This window comes from Coregonus lavaretus (assembly GCF_964263955.1).
Source record: "Coregonus lavaretus genome assembly, chromosome: 19".
Classification (NCBI taxonomy): Eukaryota; Metazoa; Chordata; class Actinopteri; order Salmoniformes; family Salmonidae; genus Coregonus; species Coregonus lavaretus.
Window position 1 is genome coordinate 24,109,974 of NC_140006.1, and position 22,395 is coordinate 24,132,368.

Genomic DNA, 22,395 nt, shown 5'->3' on the forward strand with positions numbered 1-22,395 from the left:
CAACCTGTTCCACTACAGCCTCGTCGATGAGAATGGGGCCGTGCTCAGTCCTATTTTTTTTCCTGTAGTCCCAATCATCTCCTTTGTCTTGGTCACGTTGAGGGAATGGTTGTTATCCTGGCACCACATGGCCAGGTCTCTGACCTCCTCCCTATAGGCTCTCACCGTTGTCGGTGATCAGGCCTACCACTGTTGTGTCGTCGGCAAACTTAATGATGGTGTTGGAGTCGTGCCTAGCCATGCAGTCATGGGTGAACAGGGAGTACAGGAGGGGACTGAGCACGCACCCCTGAGGGGCCCTCGTGTTGAGGATCAGTGTGGCAGATGTGTTGTTACTTACCTGAAGTCCAGGATCCAGTTGCAGAGGGAGGTGTTTAGTACCAGGATCCTTAGCTTGCTGAGCTGTAGTCAATGAATAGCATTCTCACGTAGGTGTTCCTCTTGTCCAGGTGGGAAAGGGCAGTGTGGAGTGCAATAGATATTGCATCATCTGTGGATCTGTTGGGGCGGTATGCAAATTGGAGTGGTTCTAGGGTTTTTGTGATTTATGTTGTTGATGTGAGCCATGACCAGCCTTTCAAAGCACTTCATGGCTACAGACGTCAGTGCTACGGGTCGGTAGTCATTTAGGCAGGTTATCTTAGTGTCCTTGGGCACGGGGACTATGGTGGTCTGCTTGAAACATGTTGGTATTACAGACTCAGTCAGGGACATGTTGAAAATGTCAGTGAAGACACTTGCCAGTTGGTCAGCACATGCTCGGAGTACACGTCCTGGTAATCCGTCTGGCCCTGCGGCCTTGTGGATGTTGGTTGACCTGCTTAAAAGTCTTATTCACATTGGCTACGGAGAGCGTGATCACATAGTCATCTGGAACAGCTGGTGCTTTCATGCATGCTTCAGTGTTGCTTGCTTCGAAGCGAGCATAGAAGTAGTTTAGCTCGTCTGGAAGTCTTGTGTCACTGGGCAGCTCGCGGCTGTGATTCCCTTTGTATTATGTAATAGTTTTCAAGCCCTGCCACATCCGACGAGCGTCAGAGCCGGTGTAGTACGATTCAATCTTAGTCCTGTATTGACTTTTTGCCTGTTTGATGGTTCGTCGGAGGGCATAGCGGGATTTCTTATAAGCGTTCAGGTTAGAGTCCCGCTCCTTGAAAGCGGCAGCTCTACCCTTTAGCTCAGTGCAGATGATGCCTCTAATCCATGGCTTCTGGTTGGGGTACCTACGGTCACTGTGGGGACGACGTCATCGATGCACTTATTGATGAAGCCAGTGACTGATGTGGTGTACTCCTCAATGCTATCTGAAGAATCCCGGAACATGTTCCAGTCTGTGCTAGCAAAACAGTCCTGTAGCTTAGCATCTGCGTCGTCTGACCACTTTTTTTTATTAACCGAGTCACTGGTGCTTCCTGCTTTAGTTTTTGCTTATAAGCAGGAATCAGGATGGTCAGATTTGCAAAATGGAGGGCGAGGGAGAGATTTGTATGCATCTCTGTGTGTGGAGTAAAGGTGGTCTAGAGTTTTTTTTTCTGCCTCTGGTTGCACATTTAACATGCTGGTAGAAATTAGGTAGAACTGATTTAAGTTTCCCTGCATTAAAGTCCCCGGCCACTAGGAGCGCTGCCTCTGGATGAGCGTTTTCCTGTTCACTTATGGCCTTATACAGCTAATTCAGTGCAATCTTAATGCCGGCATTGGTTTGTGGTGGTAAATAGACAGCTATTAAAAATATAGATAAACTCTCTTGGTAAATAGTGTGGTCTACAGCTTATCATAAGATACTCTACCTCAGGCGAGCAAAACCTTGAGACTTCCTTAGTATTTGATTTTGTGCACCAGCTGTTGTTTACAAATATACACAGACCGCCACCCCTTGTCTTACCGGAGTCAGCCGTTCTATCCTGCCGATGTAGCGTATATCCCGCTAGCAGTATGTTGTCCATGTCGTCGTACAGCCACGACACGGTGAAACATAATATATTACAGTTTTTAAAGTCCCGTTGGTAGGATAACTGTAATCTTAGGTCATCTATTTTATTCTCAAATGATTGAACATTGGCTAATAGGATTAATGGAAGAGGCAGTTTACTCGCTCGCCGTCGGATCCTTACAAGGCACCCCGACCTACGTCCATGATATCTCCGTCTCTTTCTCATGCGAATGACGGTGATTTGGGCCTTGTGTCTGTAGGATATCCTTCGCGTCCGACTGGTTGAAGAAAAAATCTTCGTCCAATACGAGGTGAGTAATTGCTGTCCTGATATCCAGAAGCTCTTTGTGGTTATAATAGACAATGGCAGAAACATTATGTACAGAATAAATTACAAATAACGCGGAAAAACACACATAATAGTACAATTGGTTAGAGGGCTGTAAAACGGCAGCCATCTTCTCCGGCGCTGTGGTAGCCATGCTGGTTAAGTGTGCCTTGAATTTAAAAATAAATCACTGACGTGTCACCAGCAAAGCACCCCCACACCATCACACCTCCTCCATGCTTCACGGTGGGAACCACACATGCGGAGATCAGCCGTTCACCTACTCTGCGTCTCACAAAGACACGGCGGTTGGAACCAGAAATCTCACATATGGACTCATCAGACCAAAGGACAGATTTCCACCGGTCTAATGTCCATTGCTCATGTTTCTTGGCCGACGCAAGTCTCTTCTTTTTGGTGTCCTTTAGTAGTGGTTTCTTTGCAGCATTTCGAGGCCTGATTCACGCAGTCTCCTCTGACCATTTGATGTTGATGTGTCTGTTACTTGAGCTCTGTGAAGCATTTATTTGGGCTGCAATTTCTGAGGCTGGTAACTCTAATGAACTTATCCTCTGCAGCAGAGGTAACTCTGGGTCTTCCTGAAATAATAGATCCTAAACATTTTCCATGCGCCCAAAAGGTTATTTCTATCAAATGTTGTGCACAAATTTGTTTACATCCCTGTTAGTAAGCATTTCTCCTTTGCCATTATAATCCATCCACCTGACAGGTGTGGCATATCAAGAAGCTGATTAAACAGCATGATTATTACACACGTGCACCTTGTGCTGGGGACAATAAAATGCCACTCTAAAAGGTGCAGTTTTGTCACACAACACAATGCCACAGATGTCTCAAGTTGAGGGAGTATGCAATTGGCATGCTGACTACAAGAGCTGTTGCCAGATAATTTGATGTGCATTTCTCTACCATAAGCCGCCTCCAACGTTGTTCTAGAGACATTGGCAGTACGTCCAATTGGCCACACAACCTCAGATCATGTGTATCGCGTCGTGTGGGCGAGCAGTTTGCTGATGTCAACGTTGTGACAGAGTGCCTCATGGTTGTGGTGGGGTTATTGTGTGGGCAGGCATAAGCTACGGACAACAAACACAATTGCATTTTATCAATGGCTATTTGAATGCACAGAGATACCGTGAGGAGATCCTGAGGCCCGTTGTTGTGCCATTCAGCCGCCACCAACACTGACTGTTTCAGCACGATAATGCACGGCCCCATGTCGCAAGGATCTGTACACAATTCCTTGAAGCTGAAAATGTCCCAGTTCTTCCATGGCCTGCATACTCACCAGACATGTCACCCATTGAGCATGTTTGGGATGCTCTGGATTGAAATGTAGGTCAGCGTCTTCCAGTTCCCGCCAATATCCAGCATCTTCACACAGCCATGGAAGAGGACTGGGACAACGTTCCACAGGCCACAACCAACAGCCTGATCAACTCTTTGCGAAGGAGATGTGTTGCGCTGCATGAGGCAAATGGTGGTCACACCAGATACTGACTGGTTTTCTGATCTACACAGGTGTCTGTGACCAACAGATGCATATCTGTATTCCCAATCATGTGAATTCCAAAGATTAGGACCTAATGCATTTATTTCAATTTACTGATTTCCTTATAGGAACTGTAACTCAGTTCAGTATACATTTCAGTACATACACACAACAAGTAGGTCACATGGGGGAGAGGTGTTATGCTGTGATGATGTGTTGGTTTATGTGTTGTTTGAAACCAGGTTTTCTGTTCACTTGCGCTATATGAGATGGAAGGGAGTTCCATGCATTCATGGCTCTGTATAATACTGTACGTTTCCTTGAATTTGTTCTGGACATGTTTGAGGATTTTTGCAAGCTGCATACTGTGTACACACTTTTTATGGTAAGCTAATAGCTGAGTGTACGGTGTGTGTGTGTGTGTGTGTGTATATGCGTAGGAGAATGCACTGTAAACTCATTAATCTGTGTTTCAGGGCACAGAGAGGTGCAGTAGCTCACCTACAGTAACTTAACGATGCACAATCGCTCCGCCAGTTCCTGGGTTCTAAAATTCTAATAGTTTGCCTAATTTCAGTTTATGTGACAAAACAAGCAAGTTAGTATAGTGTAGAGAATCATTGTACCATCTAAACTGCTGTGAAATATATTTTCTATAACCAAAAATATTGTATTTTCAGCTGTTTGAAGCTGGTGTACAAAACTGAAAGTTAAAGACGCAAAAACAAATCTTAAGAACGGGAAGCATAGCAATGGCGCACATTGAACAGATGTACCGCTTCTTAGACTTGCTTTCAATGAGAGTGACAGATCTATAACACACATTTCTATGTTAATGTGGTCGGGTCACCCAAAAAGTTACATATTGCAGCTTTAAAGCTGCACCCTCCCCCTACCTTTCCCTCTCTTCCCCTTCCCCCCCTCTACCCCTCCCTCCAGTGAGCGGATGAGGGGTCAGGAGCTCAAGGGCTGATGCTGCTCCACTGCCTCCCACAGAGTGCCCAGACCGGACAGGAGAGTAGGGATGTCCACAGTTCACAGGGCTGGAACAGCTGAATCCCAGGGTACCACAGACATGGATACCTGCCTGTCTACTACCTAAACCAAAGATGCTAAGCTACCTATTGCAGAACAGATAGACAGATATTCATAGAGTGCTGCGTTACACAGATTCAAGTCAACTCTGTGGAAGTGGGGCTAGGCAGAGCAGACTGAGGTCTGTTACTCTACTGAGGTTTGCAGTAGCATACTGGAAGAGTTGTGGGACTCCAGCAGTACCTCCCCCCTAGCATGGAGCGTGGGGAGGGTTCACGGCGATCAGGTGAGCTCTTCTTTGTGATGAACCCTTAGGAAATAATCAGGCTAGACATATTTGCATATTCGTCTGATCTGTATTAAGACTTTTGGTCATGACCACAGCTGTTTCTCTTGTTGTGGAAGTGATGGTTACGCCATCATGATGTACTTACTGTATGTACAGGTATGTGTTGTCTGTCCTTGTGTATTGTAGTCGTTAATCTGTGGTGCTGGGAGGACCCAGAGTTAAATATAGGGATTTCATATCTCTCTGTGTGTTTGTGCATCTTACCTTCAGGCTCAGGTGTGCTGGGCTAGGCAGCGTATGAATCTGCCACTGTGGCGGCTTAACGAGTTATAAATAGATCTCATTGTCATTTATTATTATAGAGGCTGCAATGCTTCACTTACTGTAGTTCCTTGTTAGCAAACTACCTGATGAGATTGTGTTGTTGTGTGGAGGGATGTTTTGGCATTTAGTAAACACTCAGGGGGCTTTAAATATTGAAAATGTCTGTTAAATCAGCCACATTTTTTATATTTGGGAGAAACCGTTTTGTGTACATAAGAGTTAAAATATTCCTAGTTTCTGAGATTCTTACCTTGAAGTTATTCACTTAAGCCAATGGCAATTTGCCAAGTACTGCTACTGCATATTCAGCGCTGTTCATCTCTGTCAATGGAACTAACGTAAATCAAGAGGATTATCTCCCAGAATGAATGCATGAACCTGAACCTGTCCACCTCTCTTCTCTACACAGTGTCAGATCCCCTTTGTCTAATGTATCGTTGTAGTCTAATACAACTGATTCCTATGCATTCCTTGTTTGTGTAATGAACAGCGCAGACAGCCAGTACATGGTGATGATGGTTCTAACACTGCCCTTGTCTTCTCTTCGAAAGAATGCCTTGCTTTCCTCAGCCAGCACATTTTACAATCGGCTGGGTGTCTATTGTCTGTAGTGTGTTAGTCTCGCTTTGCCAAACTCATGGCGTTAGACACAGCGACTGTGGTAGACTACTGTAGGGCAAACTAACTATGGCTTGCAAAGGAATTAAAAGAATCCAATGCTTGAGAAATTGTGCTCTCTTAATTGAAACCCTCTTGGGATGTAACATCACATCTAATTTACAAGGAAGTCTCTGAAATGGATGATACATTGTGATGATAAATGGCATAATTGCGAAACGCCTTTATGGAACAGTGTCTGCTCTTAGTTTTGAATACTAGGCTGCACTTTATAATTAGATGGTTCATTATGATGACATTAGATGACATTTCCTCAGTAGTATGACAAGACACTGGTGAGCACCTCTCGTCTTAGCCAGTTGGGGGAGCAATCATGGGAAGAAAACATATTATTGCAAAGAGAAAGTTGTTTCAAGGTAGTTTGAATATCATACTGTACAGGATGTCCACAGTGCAGACCTTAGTGTCAGTCTCATTGACCAGTGTCGTCAGCAGCCTCATCCGGTGCACATGATTGCTCTGATTCCAGTAGCCTTCTGCGTGCTACCAGCAGGCTGCCCTGTCATAACATTTACTCAGCTACAGGGGTGTGAATTCTCTAGTATGCAATGCTGCTGTCGTTCTATTCCTGATTTCGTATCAGAGCATTTTAACAGAGATCAGCACTTTGGCAGTTAAACAGTGAAACGTCTGTCGGTGTGAAGAGCCACATAAGCCTTCAAAGGCACCGCTGGCGCTGACACACTGGAGCAGAACAGAGTACATATGGTAATCTGAGAGGGGAAGGTCATCTGAGGTCCTGAAGGTTACAGACTGTGCTGCTTTTTCAGCCTTCGTCGCGCAGACAAAGGCACAAAACCCCACAGGACACATGGCAATGACTATCAACAAGACACTGGAGATTACTTCTTCTTGATCCGTAGCAGGGCAAAGTGAACAACTGAATATGGATTGTTTCCTAAGAAAAGTATGACTGAAAATGTTCAATACTTTGGTCAAGTGGAAAAACTCCCAGGAAATCAATAGTGATTCAAAAGACAGAAACGTACAGATTCTTTAGACAACTGAATTTAAGCATTTCTTCACCTCTAACTCAGTCTTGAGTCACAGTGACACTGTTCTTAGAAATCAGGTGAATACTGATATTGAAACCAGTCAGGGAGTGAGAAATCCTAACCGTTTCAAAAAGTCTACCCTTTCACCATTCTTTAATCTGAGCCCTTCTATTGCCACATATAGCTGCCTAGTTGAAAATGACCTTAGAGTATTTATGCTTACTGGCAACTTCTCTAAAGGTAACCTCATTGCAGAAGAGGTTGTAGCACTCAAAGGTCTACAAAATCACTTATCTTGTAGTTTTCCCTGCTGATAAGGGGGGGCGCTGTTTTGGTACAAAGTTATTAACGATATCACATGGCCATTATGAGTCATTATGAGAATTCTATGTCCCCTTACGTGCAAGCCCTACGGATTGTATTAAGAGTGAAATTGATGCATATATTAACAGTGCTTTAGTCCATGGTTGGATTACTGAAAATGAGAGGGATTTCCTCATCGAACCCACAACAATGGATGTTCAAATTCTTTATACAAACATCCCCCATGCAGGAGGCCTAGAAGCCCTCTCACACTTTCTAACTTTGATGGGGGCGAGGGCCACAAAAAATTGGAACTCGTGATGAGGAGCCACAGTGTCTCGTGGGTCTGCATACCCAGATCCATCCACCCCTTGCGAGCAAAACATTTTAGCGGCCCCTCTCGTGACAGCGATTATCTTTATTTTATCAGTTGTTGTAGGTCATTTCCTGCAATACTGCACATTTTGCCATGGGGCGTAGATAAAATGTTGCCGTTTTTAAAGCAAGTTAGCTGCAATTCTACACATTTTGCCATGGGGCAGAGAGAACATTTAGCAATTGTATAACTCATTTCATGCAATTCTACTAATTTTGCCATGGGGCGTAGAGGAAAAATTAGCAGTTTTACAGCTACACTGAAGACAAATATAAACGCAACATGTAAAGTGTTGGTCCCATGTTTACTGAGCTGAAATAAAAGATCCCAGACATTTTCCATATGCACAAAAAGCTTATTTATCTCAGATTTTGTGCACAAATTTGTTTACATCCCTGTTAGTGAGTATTTCTCCTTTGCCAAGATAATACATCCACCTAACAGGTGTGGCATATCAATAAGCTGATTAAACAGCATGATCATTACTAGTATGAAAATGTATGCACTCACTAACTGTAAGTCGCTCTGGATAAGAGCGTCAGCTAAATTACTAAAATGTAAAATGTAACTAGGGCTGACCCTGACAAAAAAAATAATCTTGGTAGACCAAAAGTAGTCTGTTCTTTCGACCAATCGATTGGTCTACATTTTAAGCTTGTATTTACAATGTGTTTTAATAAAATCAACTATATACATTGAGCTTGTCTGATGCTTTAAGCTTACGGTTTGATGAAATAAGACAAATGCCTCAAGAGGGCGCCAGAGATCTAGATAACCAGAATTTTAAAAAACTTAACCTGACCCAACTATTCTCCTCCCGCTCCTGCTGGCTTTCACAGATTCTGCCATTATTCTCCAGAAGTTTCCGGTAATAGGATACACGAGGAGTCTGCAACTTTTCTCATGTGGAATGCCAATTTATCTTACAATTTCTACTGATCTGCGTGCCAGTTATGGTTTTCATATGCACATGTGAAGTTTAATTTATAATAATGTCTTCATATCTCAAAATCATTGTCATGTGTTTAATAAAAATTAAAATGATACTAAGCTAAAAAGTAACTTCTATTGCCTTTGCCAACTATTTAAAAATAGCCTACATAAAGCCAACAAATTAAAAACATTGCAGCCTGCAGGTAGAAAATATCCTGATTTTAAAAATAAATGTCCTATAAATCACATTGGCTACACATGGCCTGTCTGCAACGAACTTGAAACATTGTATCAACTATTAATTTGGGTCCGGCCCTGAAGCTTGCGCTAGCGAACTTGCAACATTGTATAAAATATTCTGGGCCCTCAGTTTCCTGCGCCAGTGAGCTCGGGACAGACACAGCTGTAGGCTATTTGCGCAAGGGATAAGAAGCAGTGCTTGACTTGGGCAGGAGCTCACCGGAGCTGAATACCGGCACCTCATATTTTCTGCTGCTTGAGCTCCTGTTCCTCTTATCGAATATTAGCTCAAATCTATTGTGAAGCTTCTGCACCCATATATAAACAGCACCAGCACCCAAAATGAGTACCAAAACCTTTTTCAGTCCAAGTCAAGCACTGATAAGTAATCAGGTAGGCCTATTTTAAAACGTTTCCCCTGGATCAGAGCAAGACATTTTTCCCTTTCACGCTGAGTGGTTATCGAAAGGGAGAGAGCTGGAAAGATTTTTCAAGTACATTGAGGAACTATTGTAATTCTCAATGGATGTAAAAACAGACTTTGTTTGCTTGCTGTTTGAGGTGAAGAAAACATTACTTTGAGAACCATTAAGCCAATCAGAAATACTATCTGATCCCCAAATGGGCACATTTATACAGTGCATTCGGAAAGTATTCAGACCCCTTGACTTTTTCCACATTTTATTACGTTATAGCCTTATTCTAAAATTGATTAAATCGTTTTTTCCCCTCATCAATCTACACACAATACCCCATAATGACAAAGAAAAAACAGGTTTTTAGAAATATCACATTTACATAAGTATTCAGACCCTTGTTTGTTGAAGCACCTTTGGCAGCGATTACAGCCTAGAGTCTTCTTGGGTATGATGCTACAAGCTTGGCACACCTGTATTTGGGGAGTTTCTCCCATTATTCTCTGCAGATCCTCTCAACCTCTGTCGGGTTGGATGGGGAGTGTTGCTGCACAGTTATTTTCAGGTCTCTCCAGAGATGTTCGATCAGGTTCAAGTCCAGGCTCTGGCTGGGCCACTCAAGGACATTCAGAGACTTGTCCCGAATCCACTCCTGCATTGTCTTGGTTGTGTGCTTAGGGTTGTTGTCCTATTGGAAGGTGAACCTTCACCTCAGTCTGAGGTCCTGAGCGCTCTGGAGCAGGTTTTCATCAAGGATCTCTCTGTACTTTGCTCCGTTCATCTTTCCCTCGATCCTGTCTAAGCCCCCAGTCCCTGCCGCTGAAAAACATACCCACAGCATGATGCTGCCACCAGCATGCTTCACCGTAGGGATGGAGCCAGGTTTCCTCCAGACGTGACGCTTGGCATTCAGGCCAAAGAGTTCAATCTTGGTTTCATCAGACGAGATAATCTTGTTTCTCATGGTCTGAGAGTCTTTAGGTGCCTTTTGGCAAACTCCAAGCGGGCTGTCATGTGCCTTTTACTGAGGAGTGGCTTCCGTCTGGCCACCCTACCATAAAGGCCTGATTGTTGGAGTGCTGCAGAGATGGTTGTCCTTATGGAAGCTTTTCCCATCTCCACAGAGGAACTCTGGAGCTCTGTCAGAGTGACCATCGGGTTTTTGTCACCTCCCTGACCAAGGCCCTTCTCTCCCGATTTCTCAGTTTGGCTGGGTGACCAGCTCTAGGAAGAGTCTTGGTGGTTCCAAACATCATCCATTTCAGAATGATGGAGGCCACCGTGTTCTTGGGGACCTTCAAAGCTGCAGAATTGTTATGGTACCCTTCCCCAGATCTGTGCCTCGACAAGGGGCACTGTATCCCTGCATTTGCGCGCAGGCCAGGTAGCCTTAAGGCCTACTTCTATGCGTGTGCATCCTTACTCAACATTGACCGGAGCGCTCCACACAGAAAACAATGGCTAAATTGACAAAACCCGTAAATGGAATGAAATAAACCAAGTTTCTCACAAGTGTTTCCAGAGTGCACAACCTATGCTACAATGTGTCCACTCCTACAATGATAACGTGAATACTGGTATGATAATATTGAATGCATTAACAGAAATTACCGTAATCAAAGTAACAAACATTGTAGATTAGAAATTGTAGGAATGAACAGTAAATGTACTACTGGTGATATATGTAATGGGGAATTGATATACGCTAACAATCAAACGCAAACAATTCACACAATGAAGTTATGAAACAATGAATGTGCACAAATTGGCGGGAGAGAGCGCATTCTGGAGAGAGAAGTGCATTGTGCATCTGGGAGCATGGTCAATCTGACGTCTGCATTGGCCAGCAGAAGTCAGGGCATTCATACTAGCTTTTGTCAAGGAAGTGAGTGTGTGTTTTTTACAGGATGTACCACCTCCACCTACCGTCAACCAATCATGTCAATGCGGAGCTATACAGAGCCTTCCTCATTGTTAGAAAATTTGGGAGGCGCATGGCGATGCGGTATGGAGCTCGATTTGGCCTCTGCATGCCTCTGGAGGCTCCACAATTGTCACACCCTCCATATGGATGCTCCCGCCACATTTTCGGATCAAGCATAAATTGGCTTTTAGTGTAGGCTTCCACAATGGATTAGTTCACTGAGATGGGCGCAAATATATATTTGTTACTGCTCGACTAAAACAATCTCGGTCGACCAACAGCCTAACGACCAAACAATCGACCAGTCGACTAATTGGGGTCAGCCCTAATCATTACACAGGTGCACCTTGTGCTGGGGACAGTGAAAGGCCAAATATTTAAAATGTGCAGTTTTGTCACACAACACAATGCCACAGATGTCTCAAGTTTTGAGGGAACATGCAATTGGCATGCTGACTGCATACATGTCCACCAGAGCTGTCCCAGAGAATTGAATGTTAATTTCTCTACCATAAGCCACCTCCAACGTTGTTTTAAAGAGTATCGGCAGTACATCCAACCGGCCTCACAACTGCAGAGCATGTGTATGGCGTCGTGTGGGTAAGCAGTTTGCTGATGTCAACATTGTAAAGAGAGTGCTCCATGGTGGCGGTGGGGCTATGGTATGGGCAGGCATAAGCTACGGACAGTGAACACAATTGCATTTTATCGATGGCAATTTCAATGCATTGAATGCACAAAAATACCATGACGGTAATACCTGCTTGGTAATTCAACCAAGCATAATATAAGTTTAGATAGCTGGCTGCTAGACTAATTTACCAATCTAAATAAATGTATCTGACATGGGCTAATTGAATGACTGCTGATGCACAACCAAATTTCGAAATTGCACCAATTATTCTAACTCTCAACAGTAAGTTGAGACCCCGATTGAGTTACACATTTTTTTTTGGGTGTGTGAGTGAAATTGGTTCGCGGGCCTACAAACACTGACACATTCTCCAGAGTAATCCCTCGCTCAAAGACTTTGCGTCTAACCGTCCCCTGATATGCTTTAGGAGGGGTTGCAATATCATAGTCCGCGTCGTGCACAGTGGGCTCCCGAATCCTGCTCCTGTGCCCTGTACCTGGCTCCCAGGTCCCCCCCAATGGTTTGGAAAGTTCTCTTTCCTCCAGAGGGGGCAATATTGTGAAGAAATTGTTAGAGGCACTTTGGATCGAGCGCTTAGATTGCGTTGAGCCAAAGGGTCTGACTGAACAGCTCTCTTTCTCATCTTTTTTGTAAATAAGTCTTTCTTCTTTTATGTCTTTCTTTTGTTATTCAAGTGGAATGTATGTGTAGGAATCTTGAATGATGTTCATACTCTTGTTTGAATAACCTGTCTAATTGCTACTACTGACAGTATTGACATGTTTGATTGACATGACTAGTGGGACACTCCCCTGCGAGGGTATATAGGTGCCTTTTTCTACTCAAGGCTCTGAAGGCTTTTCATGCCAAACGTAAGCCTATTGTTTGTCTGTTCCGTCAATAAATTGATCAGATTTACTAGAAAGAGAATGCTCCTTTTTCTTTATTCTCCTTGTTAGTCACAAGTCGAAGTATCCTGGTGTATGGAATGTTTTTTGAATTTCAAGTCCCTCAGTTGAGCACCTGATTCCCCTTTTTTGTTTAAGCTGGGCTGAAGCGTGTTTGGGTATACTTTTGTTTTTCATCGTACAGTAGAGGTATGTCTTATCTTACGCTGTCACCTTTTCTGTTGGCTCCCAGGAGATAACACTCCCAGAGAGAGCAGCCCTTTCATCAACAACACTGACCATGACCGAGGAAACTACTACGATGGCAAGAACATGGCTCTCTTTGAGGTATACCACATGTCAATGCTTTTGATATCATAATGTCATTACAGTGAGGGGAAAAAAGTATTTGATCCCCTGCTGATTTTGTACGTTTGCCCACTGACAAAGAAATTATCAGTCTATAATTTTAATGGTAGGTTTATTTGAACAGTGAGAGACAGAATAACAACAACAAAATCCAGAAAGATGCATGTCAAAAATGTTATAAATTGATTTGCATTTTAATGAGAGAAATAAGTATTTGACCCCCTCTCAATCAGAAAGATTTCTGGCTCCCAGGTGTCTTTTTATACAGATAATGAGCTGAGATTAGGAGCACACTCTTAAAGGGAGTGCTCCTAATCTCAGCTTGTTACCTGTATAAAAGACACCTGTCCACAGAAGCAATCAATCAATCAGATTCCAAACTCTCCACCATGGCCAAGGCCAAAGAGCTCTCCAAGGATGTCAGGGACAAGATTGTAGACCTACACAAGGCTGGAATGGGCTACAAGACCATAGCCAAGCAGCTTGGTGAGAAGGTGACAACAGTTGGTGCGATTATTCGCAAATGGAAGAAACACAAAATAACTGTCAATCTCCCTCGGCCTGGGCCTCCATGCAAGATCTCACCTCGTAGAGTTGCAATGATCGTGAGAACGGTGAGGAATCAGCCCAGAACTACACGGGAGGATCTTGTCAATGATCTCAAGGAAGCTGGGACCATAGTCACCAAGAAAACAATTGGTAACACACTACGCCGTGAAGGACTGAAATCCTGCAGCGCCCGCAAGGTCCCCCTGCTCAAGAAAGCACATACAGGGCCATCTGAAGTTTGCCAATGAACATCTGAATGATTCAGAGGAGAACTGGGTGAAAGTGTTGTGGTCAGATGAGACCAAAATTGAGCTCTTTGGCATCAACTCAACTCGCCGTGTATGGAGGAGGAGGAATGCTGCCTATGACCCCAAGAACACCATCCCCACCGTCAAACATGGAGGTGGAAACATTATGCTTTGGGGGTGTTTTTCTGCTAAGAGGACAGGACAACTTCACCGCATCAAAGGGACGATGGACAGGGCCATGTACCGTCAAATCTTGGGTGAGAACCTCCTTCCCTCAGCCAGGGCATTGAAAATGGGTCGTATATGGGTATTCCAGCATGACAATGACCCAAAACACACGGCCAAGGCAACAAAGGAGTGGCTCAAGAAGAAGCACATTAAGGTCCTGGAGTGGCCTAGCCAGTCTCTAGACCTTATTCCCATAGAAAATCTGTGGAGGGAGCTGAAGGTTCGAGTTGCCAAACATCAGCCTCGAAACCTTAATGTCTTGGAGAAGATCTGCAAAGAGGAGTGGGACAAAATCCCTCCTGAGATGTGTGCAAACCTGGTGGCCAACTACAGGAAACGTCTGACCTCTGTGATTGCCAACAAGGGTTTTGCCACCAAGTACAAGGTCATGTTTTGCAGAGGGGTCAAATACTTATTTCCCTCATTAAAATGCAAATCAATTTATAACATTTTTGACATGCGTTTTTCTGGATTTTTTTGTTGATATTCTGTCTTTCACTGTTCAAATAAACCTACCATTAAAATTATAGACTGATCATTTCTTTGTCAGTGGGCAAACGTACAAAATCAGCAGGGGATCAAATACTTTTTTCCCTCACTGTAATTACCACAGGTTTTATGCCACTTAACCTAAAGTGGGAGCTAAATGCTTACCTGGATTATGTTGTAGACTACATATCATCCAAACGTGTTGCATTTGTTTATTTTATACTAGGATGTCTTCAATGCCATGGTGTCTCGATTTCAATGTCGTTGTGTCCTTATTGACAGGAAGAGATTGAGAGCAACCCCATGGTGTCCTCTCTCCTCAACAAGCTGGCCAACTACACCAACCTCACCCAGGGGGTCACTGAGCACGAGGAGTACGAGAATGAGGAGGGGGTCACAAAGATTAGAGTCAAGGTACAGTATGACCTTTGTGCATTACTGAGAAGTCATCCCAGTGGTTCAGTAGAAGACAGACATTGTATTAACTCTCAATCCACTTGACAAGAAAATTGTTGTTGTATCAGAAAAAAAGCTTTATTATTATCGTGCAAACCAACCTTGGCTGGTGAGTGTGATGGCTGTGCAGCAGCTCCTCTGAGAACAGAGTGAGAATTTGAGAATATAATGCAGCATTCTTGTGACCACAGGCTGGGTTCTCTCAGGCTTCTTTTTGGTACAACTGATGCCAGGCCTCGAGCAAACTTCTTTTATATCTGCCTTCACATCCTTTTAGCTGTTGCTACCAATACCAACCAAAGAAATACCCCTACTGTTGCTCTTTAGCGTCAGAGCACCACCGCAAGGCCACAGAAACCATGCCTCTGTCCCCTGACAATTACTCCAGCACACCTCCTTGCTGGAGATCTGATTGGCTTGGGGAGGGAGGTTGTGGAGACAAAGAGTGGATCGTAAAGATGCCACTCCAGGTTGTGAATGGTCTATGAACAAGGGCCACATTGACACTGGTAAAAAGGCGTACATGAGAACCAACAGCAGTATTGAGAGAGGGCTGTGTTGTCTTATGGGATATATGGTATGTACTGTACTGTATTTATGCAGTGGCTGCTTTTTTTGGGTGGGGGGGGGGCACTGTTGATGTTATTGTAGGTGTGTTTGGGAGGGTTCTCTGATCTCAAAAGAGTAGGGGGCGTTGTAACTTTGTGGGGCATACAGGGGGGGGGGCGCCTGTGTCAGCAATCGGTGGATAACACTGAAATTGTTAATTTATCCTGTGGTGATCAGGGCATGGATTGAATGGCTGTGATGAGGTCAAAACAGATCATTGTAAAGGTAGCCTGTTACTGTACACTGTGTAGCATTGTGTTTGGGTGTTATATTTGGATCGTCCTGCTTTCCGAGCTGTATTACATGCAAACAGAAACGATATAGTATTATTTTACTGACTCGTTCTGTTGATTTCTCTGGAGGACTGCAAGGATCTCAACGTCATGTTTTCAACTTAAAATGCTTTACTGTTATTATATGTGAGAATGAAGGGGTCATGCTGACAATGGGCTGAGCACCGAGGAAGGATTAATCTCAGTTAACCCAGGACTAAAATGTTGCGTAATTTGTACCAGTGATGTTTACTTAGACTGTCCACAAGAGATTAAGGAAGGATTTACTTCTTATGTTTTCTTAAATGCAGAAAGGACATTGCAATGTATTTGAGCAATAAATCTGTCCACTCACTGTCTGAAATGCATGCCAGTGCAAACTTAATCCTATGTCCACTCTCTCCATAGACCCCAGAAATTGAATTATTGAAGTTCTAAATTCCAAACTGTGACGCACATTTATTCTGCAATCAATTTGTCAGTTGCGTTTACATAAAGTTATCAGACAATATTTGTAAAACTTCACTTACAAACACAAGAAGATGGATGGGGGATGGAACAGGCTTAAAACAAAACAACTTGTGTGGTGAGAATTGTTGTAGGGGGATTGGGGTGGTATGGTTTGCATGTGACGGTATTGTATACGTTTAGTGTAATGAGTAACCTAGCTAAATGATGGGGTTTCCTGAAACTGGGTTTGAATCGTATCACTACAGGGCACAGTTAAGCAGCTGACCTCACACCATTGACGTCACCATTGTGTTTTTTATGCTGCCAGTGACCGCGTTCCAACTGAGATGGTTTGATGGTTGCTAATGAGCCAATTATAAAATAAATATTTACCAAATAGTGTACGGCTCTAAGTTTGTCAGCTCTTTTTGCCCACATTACATGTGTAGACTAAAAATAATCTGCCGGATAATGCCAATTGACCTTGTAATCTCAGCTGTAAAATGTATTGTACAGGAGATTTAATCAAGCTAGTCGTCTTGACTACTTTCGAAGGTTAAAAAGTATTGACAGGAGACAGAATGCAATCGGGCCATCATCTAATTGGCCTTCACATGACTCTTACAGAATTTCCACGTGGACGGAGATATTGGACATTTTATCCAAGTCTACTGGAGGAGAATTTATTCTTAACTAAGTCAAATAATTCTTAACTGAATTTTTCCAGTGCAATATAGGTTTAAGCAAATCCCCTTATTGTTTGGGATACCTTTAAATGTACCTTCAGAGGTCATTCAATATTCATCAGTAAAAAAACAAACAGTTTCTGTCTAAAGAGACAAGACTAACAAGGGAAATACACAAACTAATAGTACAGGTAGATAGCAATAAAAACGGTACTACAGAGACACGAATAACAAGTTAGAGGAAAACAAAAAGAACTGGAGGAACTTATTCAAGGATGATCTAATGTAATCTATTACGAAAATAAAGCAAACTGGATGGAATATGGAGAAAAATGCAACAAATTCTTCCTGAATCTCCAACACAGGAATGCTGCCAAAATGAATTTGCAGAAACCCGTTACTAAAGACGGAGTCAGCTATGATTCTCTGAATTATATTTTAAAAGAGGAAGCTAAATATTTTAAGCAGAAGTTTTACAGAGGAATAACTTTTTCAGACTGAATTCTATCAGTCTGGAAAAAACCCAGGGCTTGAAGTTAAACGGGTAGAGGTATATCAAGCCTTTTTTATATACTCAAAGCTCCATTATTAGCATGTTTTATCTACTATAGAAATGGTAGTCTGTCAGGTACTCAGTAGAAAGTTCTGATTTTACTATTATTAAAACAAGACCCAGATGGCAAATCTAAAGATCCAGTCCATCTAAAAAACTGGAGGCCTCTTACACGTCAATGTTGTGATGCAAAAATACTAGTGAAATATATAGCACTCAGAATTAAAAAGGTTTTACCGGGTATTGTTTATCCTGATCAGACAGGTTTTTTACATGGATGATACATTGGAGATAATATACGACAACTAGTAGAAATAATAGAACAACATGAAACATCTAAGAAACCAGGCCTGCTATTTATAGCAGATTTTTAAAAGGACTTTGATAAAGTAAGACTGGATTTTATATACATTGCATTCGTAAAATATTCAGACCCCTTGACTTTTTCCACATTTTGTTACGTTACAGCCTTATTCTAAAATTGATTAAATTGTTGTTTCACCAAATCTACACACAATACCCCATTTTGTGTGTGTGCAAATGTATATATATAAAAAACGGAAATATCACATTTGCATAAGTATTCAGACCCTTTACTCAGTACTTTCAAATCAAATGTTATTTGTCAGATACACGTGTTTAGCAGATGTTATTGCGGGTGTAGCGAAATGCTTGTGCTTCTAGCTCCGACAGTGCAGTAATATCTAAAAAGTAATATCTAACAACTTCACAACATATACCCAATGCACACAAATCTAAGTAAGGAATGGAATTATGAATATATACATATATGGACGAGCAATGACAGAGCGGCATGGACTAAAATACAGTAGAATATTATAGAATGCAGTATATACATATGAGATGACTAATGCAAGATATGTAAACATTATTAAAGTGACTAGTGTTCCATTTCTTAAAGTGGTCAGTGATTTCAATAGGCAGCAGCAGCCTCTAATGTGCTAGTGATGGCTATTTAACAGTCTGATGGCCTTGAGATAGAAGCTGTTTTTCAGTCTCTCGGTCCCCGCTTTGATGCACCTGTACTGACCTTGCCTTCTGGATGATAGCGGGGTGAACAGGCAGTGGCTCAGGTAGTTGATCTCCTTGATGATCTTTTTGGCCTTCCTGTGACATCGGGTGCTGTAGGTGTCCTGGAGGGCGGGTAGTTTGCCCCCAGTAATGTATTCGGCAGACCGCACCACTCTCTGGAGAGCCCTGCGGTTGCGGGTGGTGCAGTTGCCGTACCAGGTGGTGATGCAGCCCAACAGGATGCTCTTAATTGTGCATCTGTAAAAGTTTGTGGGTTTTAAGTGCCAAGCCAAATTTCTTCAGCCTCCTGAGGTTGAAGAGTCTCTGTTGCATCTTCTTCACCACACTGTCTGTGTGGGTGAATCAATTCAGTTTGTCAGTGATGTGTACGCCAAGGAACTTGAAGCATTCTACCTTCTCCACTGCTGTCCCGTCGATGTGGATAGGGGGGTGCACCCTCTGCTGTTTCCTTAAGTCCACGATCATCTCCTTTGTTTTGTTGACATTGAGTGAGAGGTTATTTTCCTGGCGCCACACTCCCAGAGCCCTCACCTCCTCCCTGTAGGCTGTCTCGTCATTGTTGGTAATCAAGCCTACTACTGTTGTGTCGTCTGCAAACTTGATGATTTGAGTTGGAGGCGTGCTTGGCCACGCAGTCATGGGTGAACAGGGAGTACAGGAGGGGGCTGAGCATGCACCCTTGAGGGGCCCCAGTGTTGAGGATCAGTGAAGTGGAGATGTTGTTTCCTACCTTCACCACCTGGGGGCGGCATGTCAGGAGGTCCAGGACCCAGTTGCACAGGGTGGGGTTCAGACCCAGGGCCTCCAGCTTAATGATGAGCTTGGAGGGTACTATGGTGTTGAATGCTGAGTTATAGTCAATGAACAGCATTCTTACATACAGTGGGGAGAACAAGTATTTGATACACTGCCGATTTTGCAGGTTTTCCTACTTACAAAGCATGTAGAGGTCTGTATTTTATCATAGGTACACTTCAACTGAGAGACGGAATCTAAAACAAAAATCCAGAAAATCACATTGTATGATTTTTAAGTAAATAATTTGCATTTTATTGCATGACATAAGTATTGGATCACCTACCAACCAGTAAGAATTCCGGCTCTCACAGACCTGTTAGTTTTTTTAAAAGAAGCCCTCCTGTTCTCCACTCATTACCTGTATTAACTGCACCTGTTTGAACTCGTTGCCTGTATAAAAGACACCTGTCCACACACTCAATCAAACAGACTCCAACCTCTCCACAATGGCCAAGACCAGAGAGCTGTGTAAGGACATCAGGGATAAAATTGTAGACCTGCACAAGGCTGGGATGGGCTACAGGACAATAGGCAAGCAGCTTGGTGAGAAGGCAACAACTGTTGGCGCAATTAGTAGAAAATGGAAGAAGTTCAAGATGACGGTCAATCACCCTCGGTCTGGGGCTCCATGCAAGATCTCACCTCGTGGGGTATCAATGATCATGAGGAAGGTGAGGGATCAGCCCAGAACTACACGGCAGGACCTGGTCAATGACCTGAAGAGAGCTGGGACCACAGTCTCAAAGAAAACCATTAGTAACACACTACGCCGTCATGGATTAAAATCCTGCAGCGCACGCAATGTCCCCCTGCTCAAGCCAGCGCATGTCCAGGCCCGTCTGAAGTTTGCCAATGACCATCTGGATGATCCAGAGGAGGAATGGGAGAAGGTCATGTGGTCTGATGAGACAAAAATATAGCTTTTTGGTCTAAACTCCACTCGCCGTGTTTGGAGGAAGAAGAAGGATGAGTACAACCCCAAGAACACCATCCCAACCGTGAAGCATGGTGGTGGAAACATAATGGATGCTTTTCTGCAAAGGGGACAGGACGACTGCACCGTATTGAGGGGAGGATGGATGGGGCCATGTATCGCGAGATCTTGGCCAACAACCTCCTTCCCTCAGTAAGAGCATTGAAGATGGGTCGTGGCTGGGTTTTCCAGCATGACAACGACCCGAAACACACAGCCAGGGCAACTAAGGAGTGGCTCCGTAAGAAGCATCTCAAGGTCCTGGAGTGGCCTAGCCAGTCTCCAGGCCTGAACCCATTAGAAAATCTTGCTGAAAGTCCGCATTGCCCAGCGACAGCCCCGAAACCTGAAGGATCTGGAGAAGGTCTGTATGGAGGAGTGGGCCAAAATCCCTGCTGCAGTGTGTGCAAACCTGGTCAAGACCTACAGGAAACTTATGATCTCTGTAATTGCAAACAAAGGTTTCTGTACCAAATATTAAGTTCTGCTTTTCTGATGTATCAAATACTTATGTCATGCAATAAAATGCAAATTAATTACTTAAAAATCATACAATGTGATTTTCTGGATTTTTGTTTTAGATTCCGTCTCTCACAGTTGAAGTGTACCTATGATAAAAATTACAGACCTCTACATGCTTTGTAAGTAGGAAAACCTGCAAAATCGGCAGTGTATCAAATACTTGTTCTCCCCACTGTTTGTATTCCTCTTGTCCAGGTGGGATAGGACAGTGTGCAGTGTGATGGCGATTGCATCGTCTGTGGATCTATTGGGGCGGTAAGCAAATTGAAGTGGGTCTAGGGTGACCGGTAAGGTAGAGGTGATATGACAAAAAAAAAGATGATCCTTGACTAGTCTCTCAAAGCACTTCATGATGACAGAGGTGAGTGCTACGGGACGATAGTCATTTAGTCCAGTCCCTTTTGCTTTCTTGGGTACTTGAACAATGGTGGCCATCTTGAAGCATGCGGGGACAGCAGACTGGGATAGGGAGAGATTGAATATGTCTGTAAACACACCAGCCAGCTGGTCTGCGCATGCTCTGAGGACGCGGCTAGGGATGCTGTCTGGGCCGGCAGCCTTGCGGGGGTTAACATGCTTAAATGTCTTACTCACGTCGGCCACGGAGAAGGACCTTTTGGCAGTGATTACATCCTCGAGGCTTCTTGGGTATGACGCTACAAGCTTGGGGCACATGTATTTGGCGAGTTTCTCCCATTCTTCTCTGCAGATCCTCTCAAGCTCTGGCAGGTTGTATGGGGAGCATCCCTGCACAGCTATTTTCAGGTCTCTCCAGAGATGTTCGAGTGGGTTCAAGTCTGGGCTCTGGCTGGGCCACTCAAGGACATTCAGAGACTTGTCCCGATGCCATTCCTGCGTTGTCTTGGCTGTGTGCTTAGGGTTGTTGTCCTTTTAGAAGGTGAACCTCCACCCCAGTCTGAGGTCCTGAGTGCTCTGGAGCATCTTTCCTTCAATGATCTTTCTCTTCCCTTGATCCTGACTATTCTCTGCCACTGAAAAACATCCCAAAGCATGATGCTGCCACCACCATGCTTCACGGTAGGGATGGTGCCAGGTTTCCTCCAGACGTGACGCTTGGTATTCAGGCCAAAGAGTTCAATCTTGGTTTCATCAGACCAGATAATCTTGTTTCTCATGGTCTGAGAGTCCTTTAGGTGCCTTTTGGCAAACTCAAAGCGGACTGTCATGTGCCTTTTATTGAAGAGTGGCTTCCGTCTGGCCACTCTACCATAAAGGCCTGATTGTTGGAGTGCTGCAGAGATGGTAGTCTTTCTGGAAGGTTCTCCCATCTCCCCAGAGGAACTCTGGAGCTCTTTCAGAGTGACAATTTGG

At 43.7% G+C, this 22,395-nt stretch overlaps 1 protein-coding gene across 2 annotated transcripts in view; it reads left to right on the forward strand.

Moving 5' to 3' along the window:
• The window catches only part of LOC311146684 (solute carrier family 12 member 7-like), a 99,215-nt gene that overhangs the window by 40,157 nt on the left and 36,663 nt on the right, over positions 1-22,395 (forward strand). For both annotated transcript variants that reach the window (XM_084183215.1, XM_084183216.1), the window contains exons 2-3: positions 13,062-13,156; positions 14,974-15,105. In XM_084183215.1, coding sequence (XP_084039341.1) covers positions 13,062-13,156; positions 14,974-15,105 — 227 coding nt within the window. The remainder of the gene's footprint in view (positions 1-13,061; positions 13,157-14,973; positions 15,106-22,395) is intronic.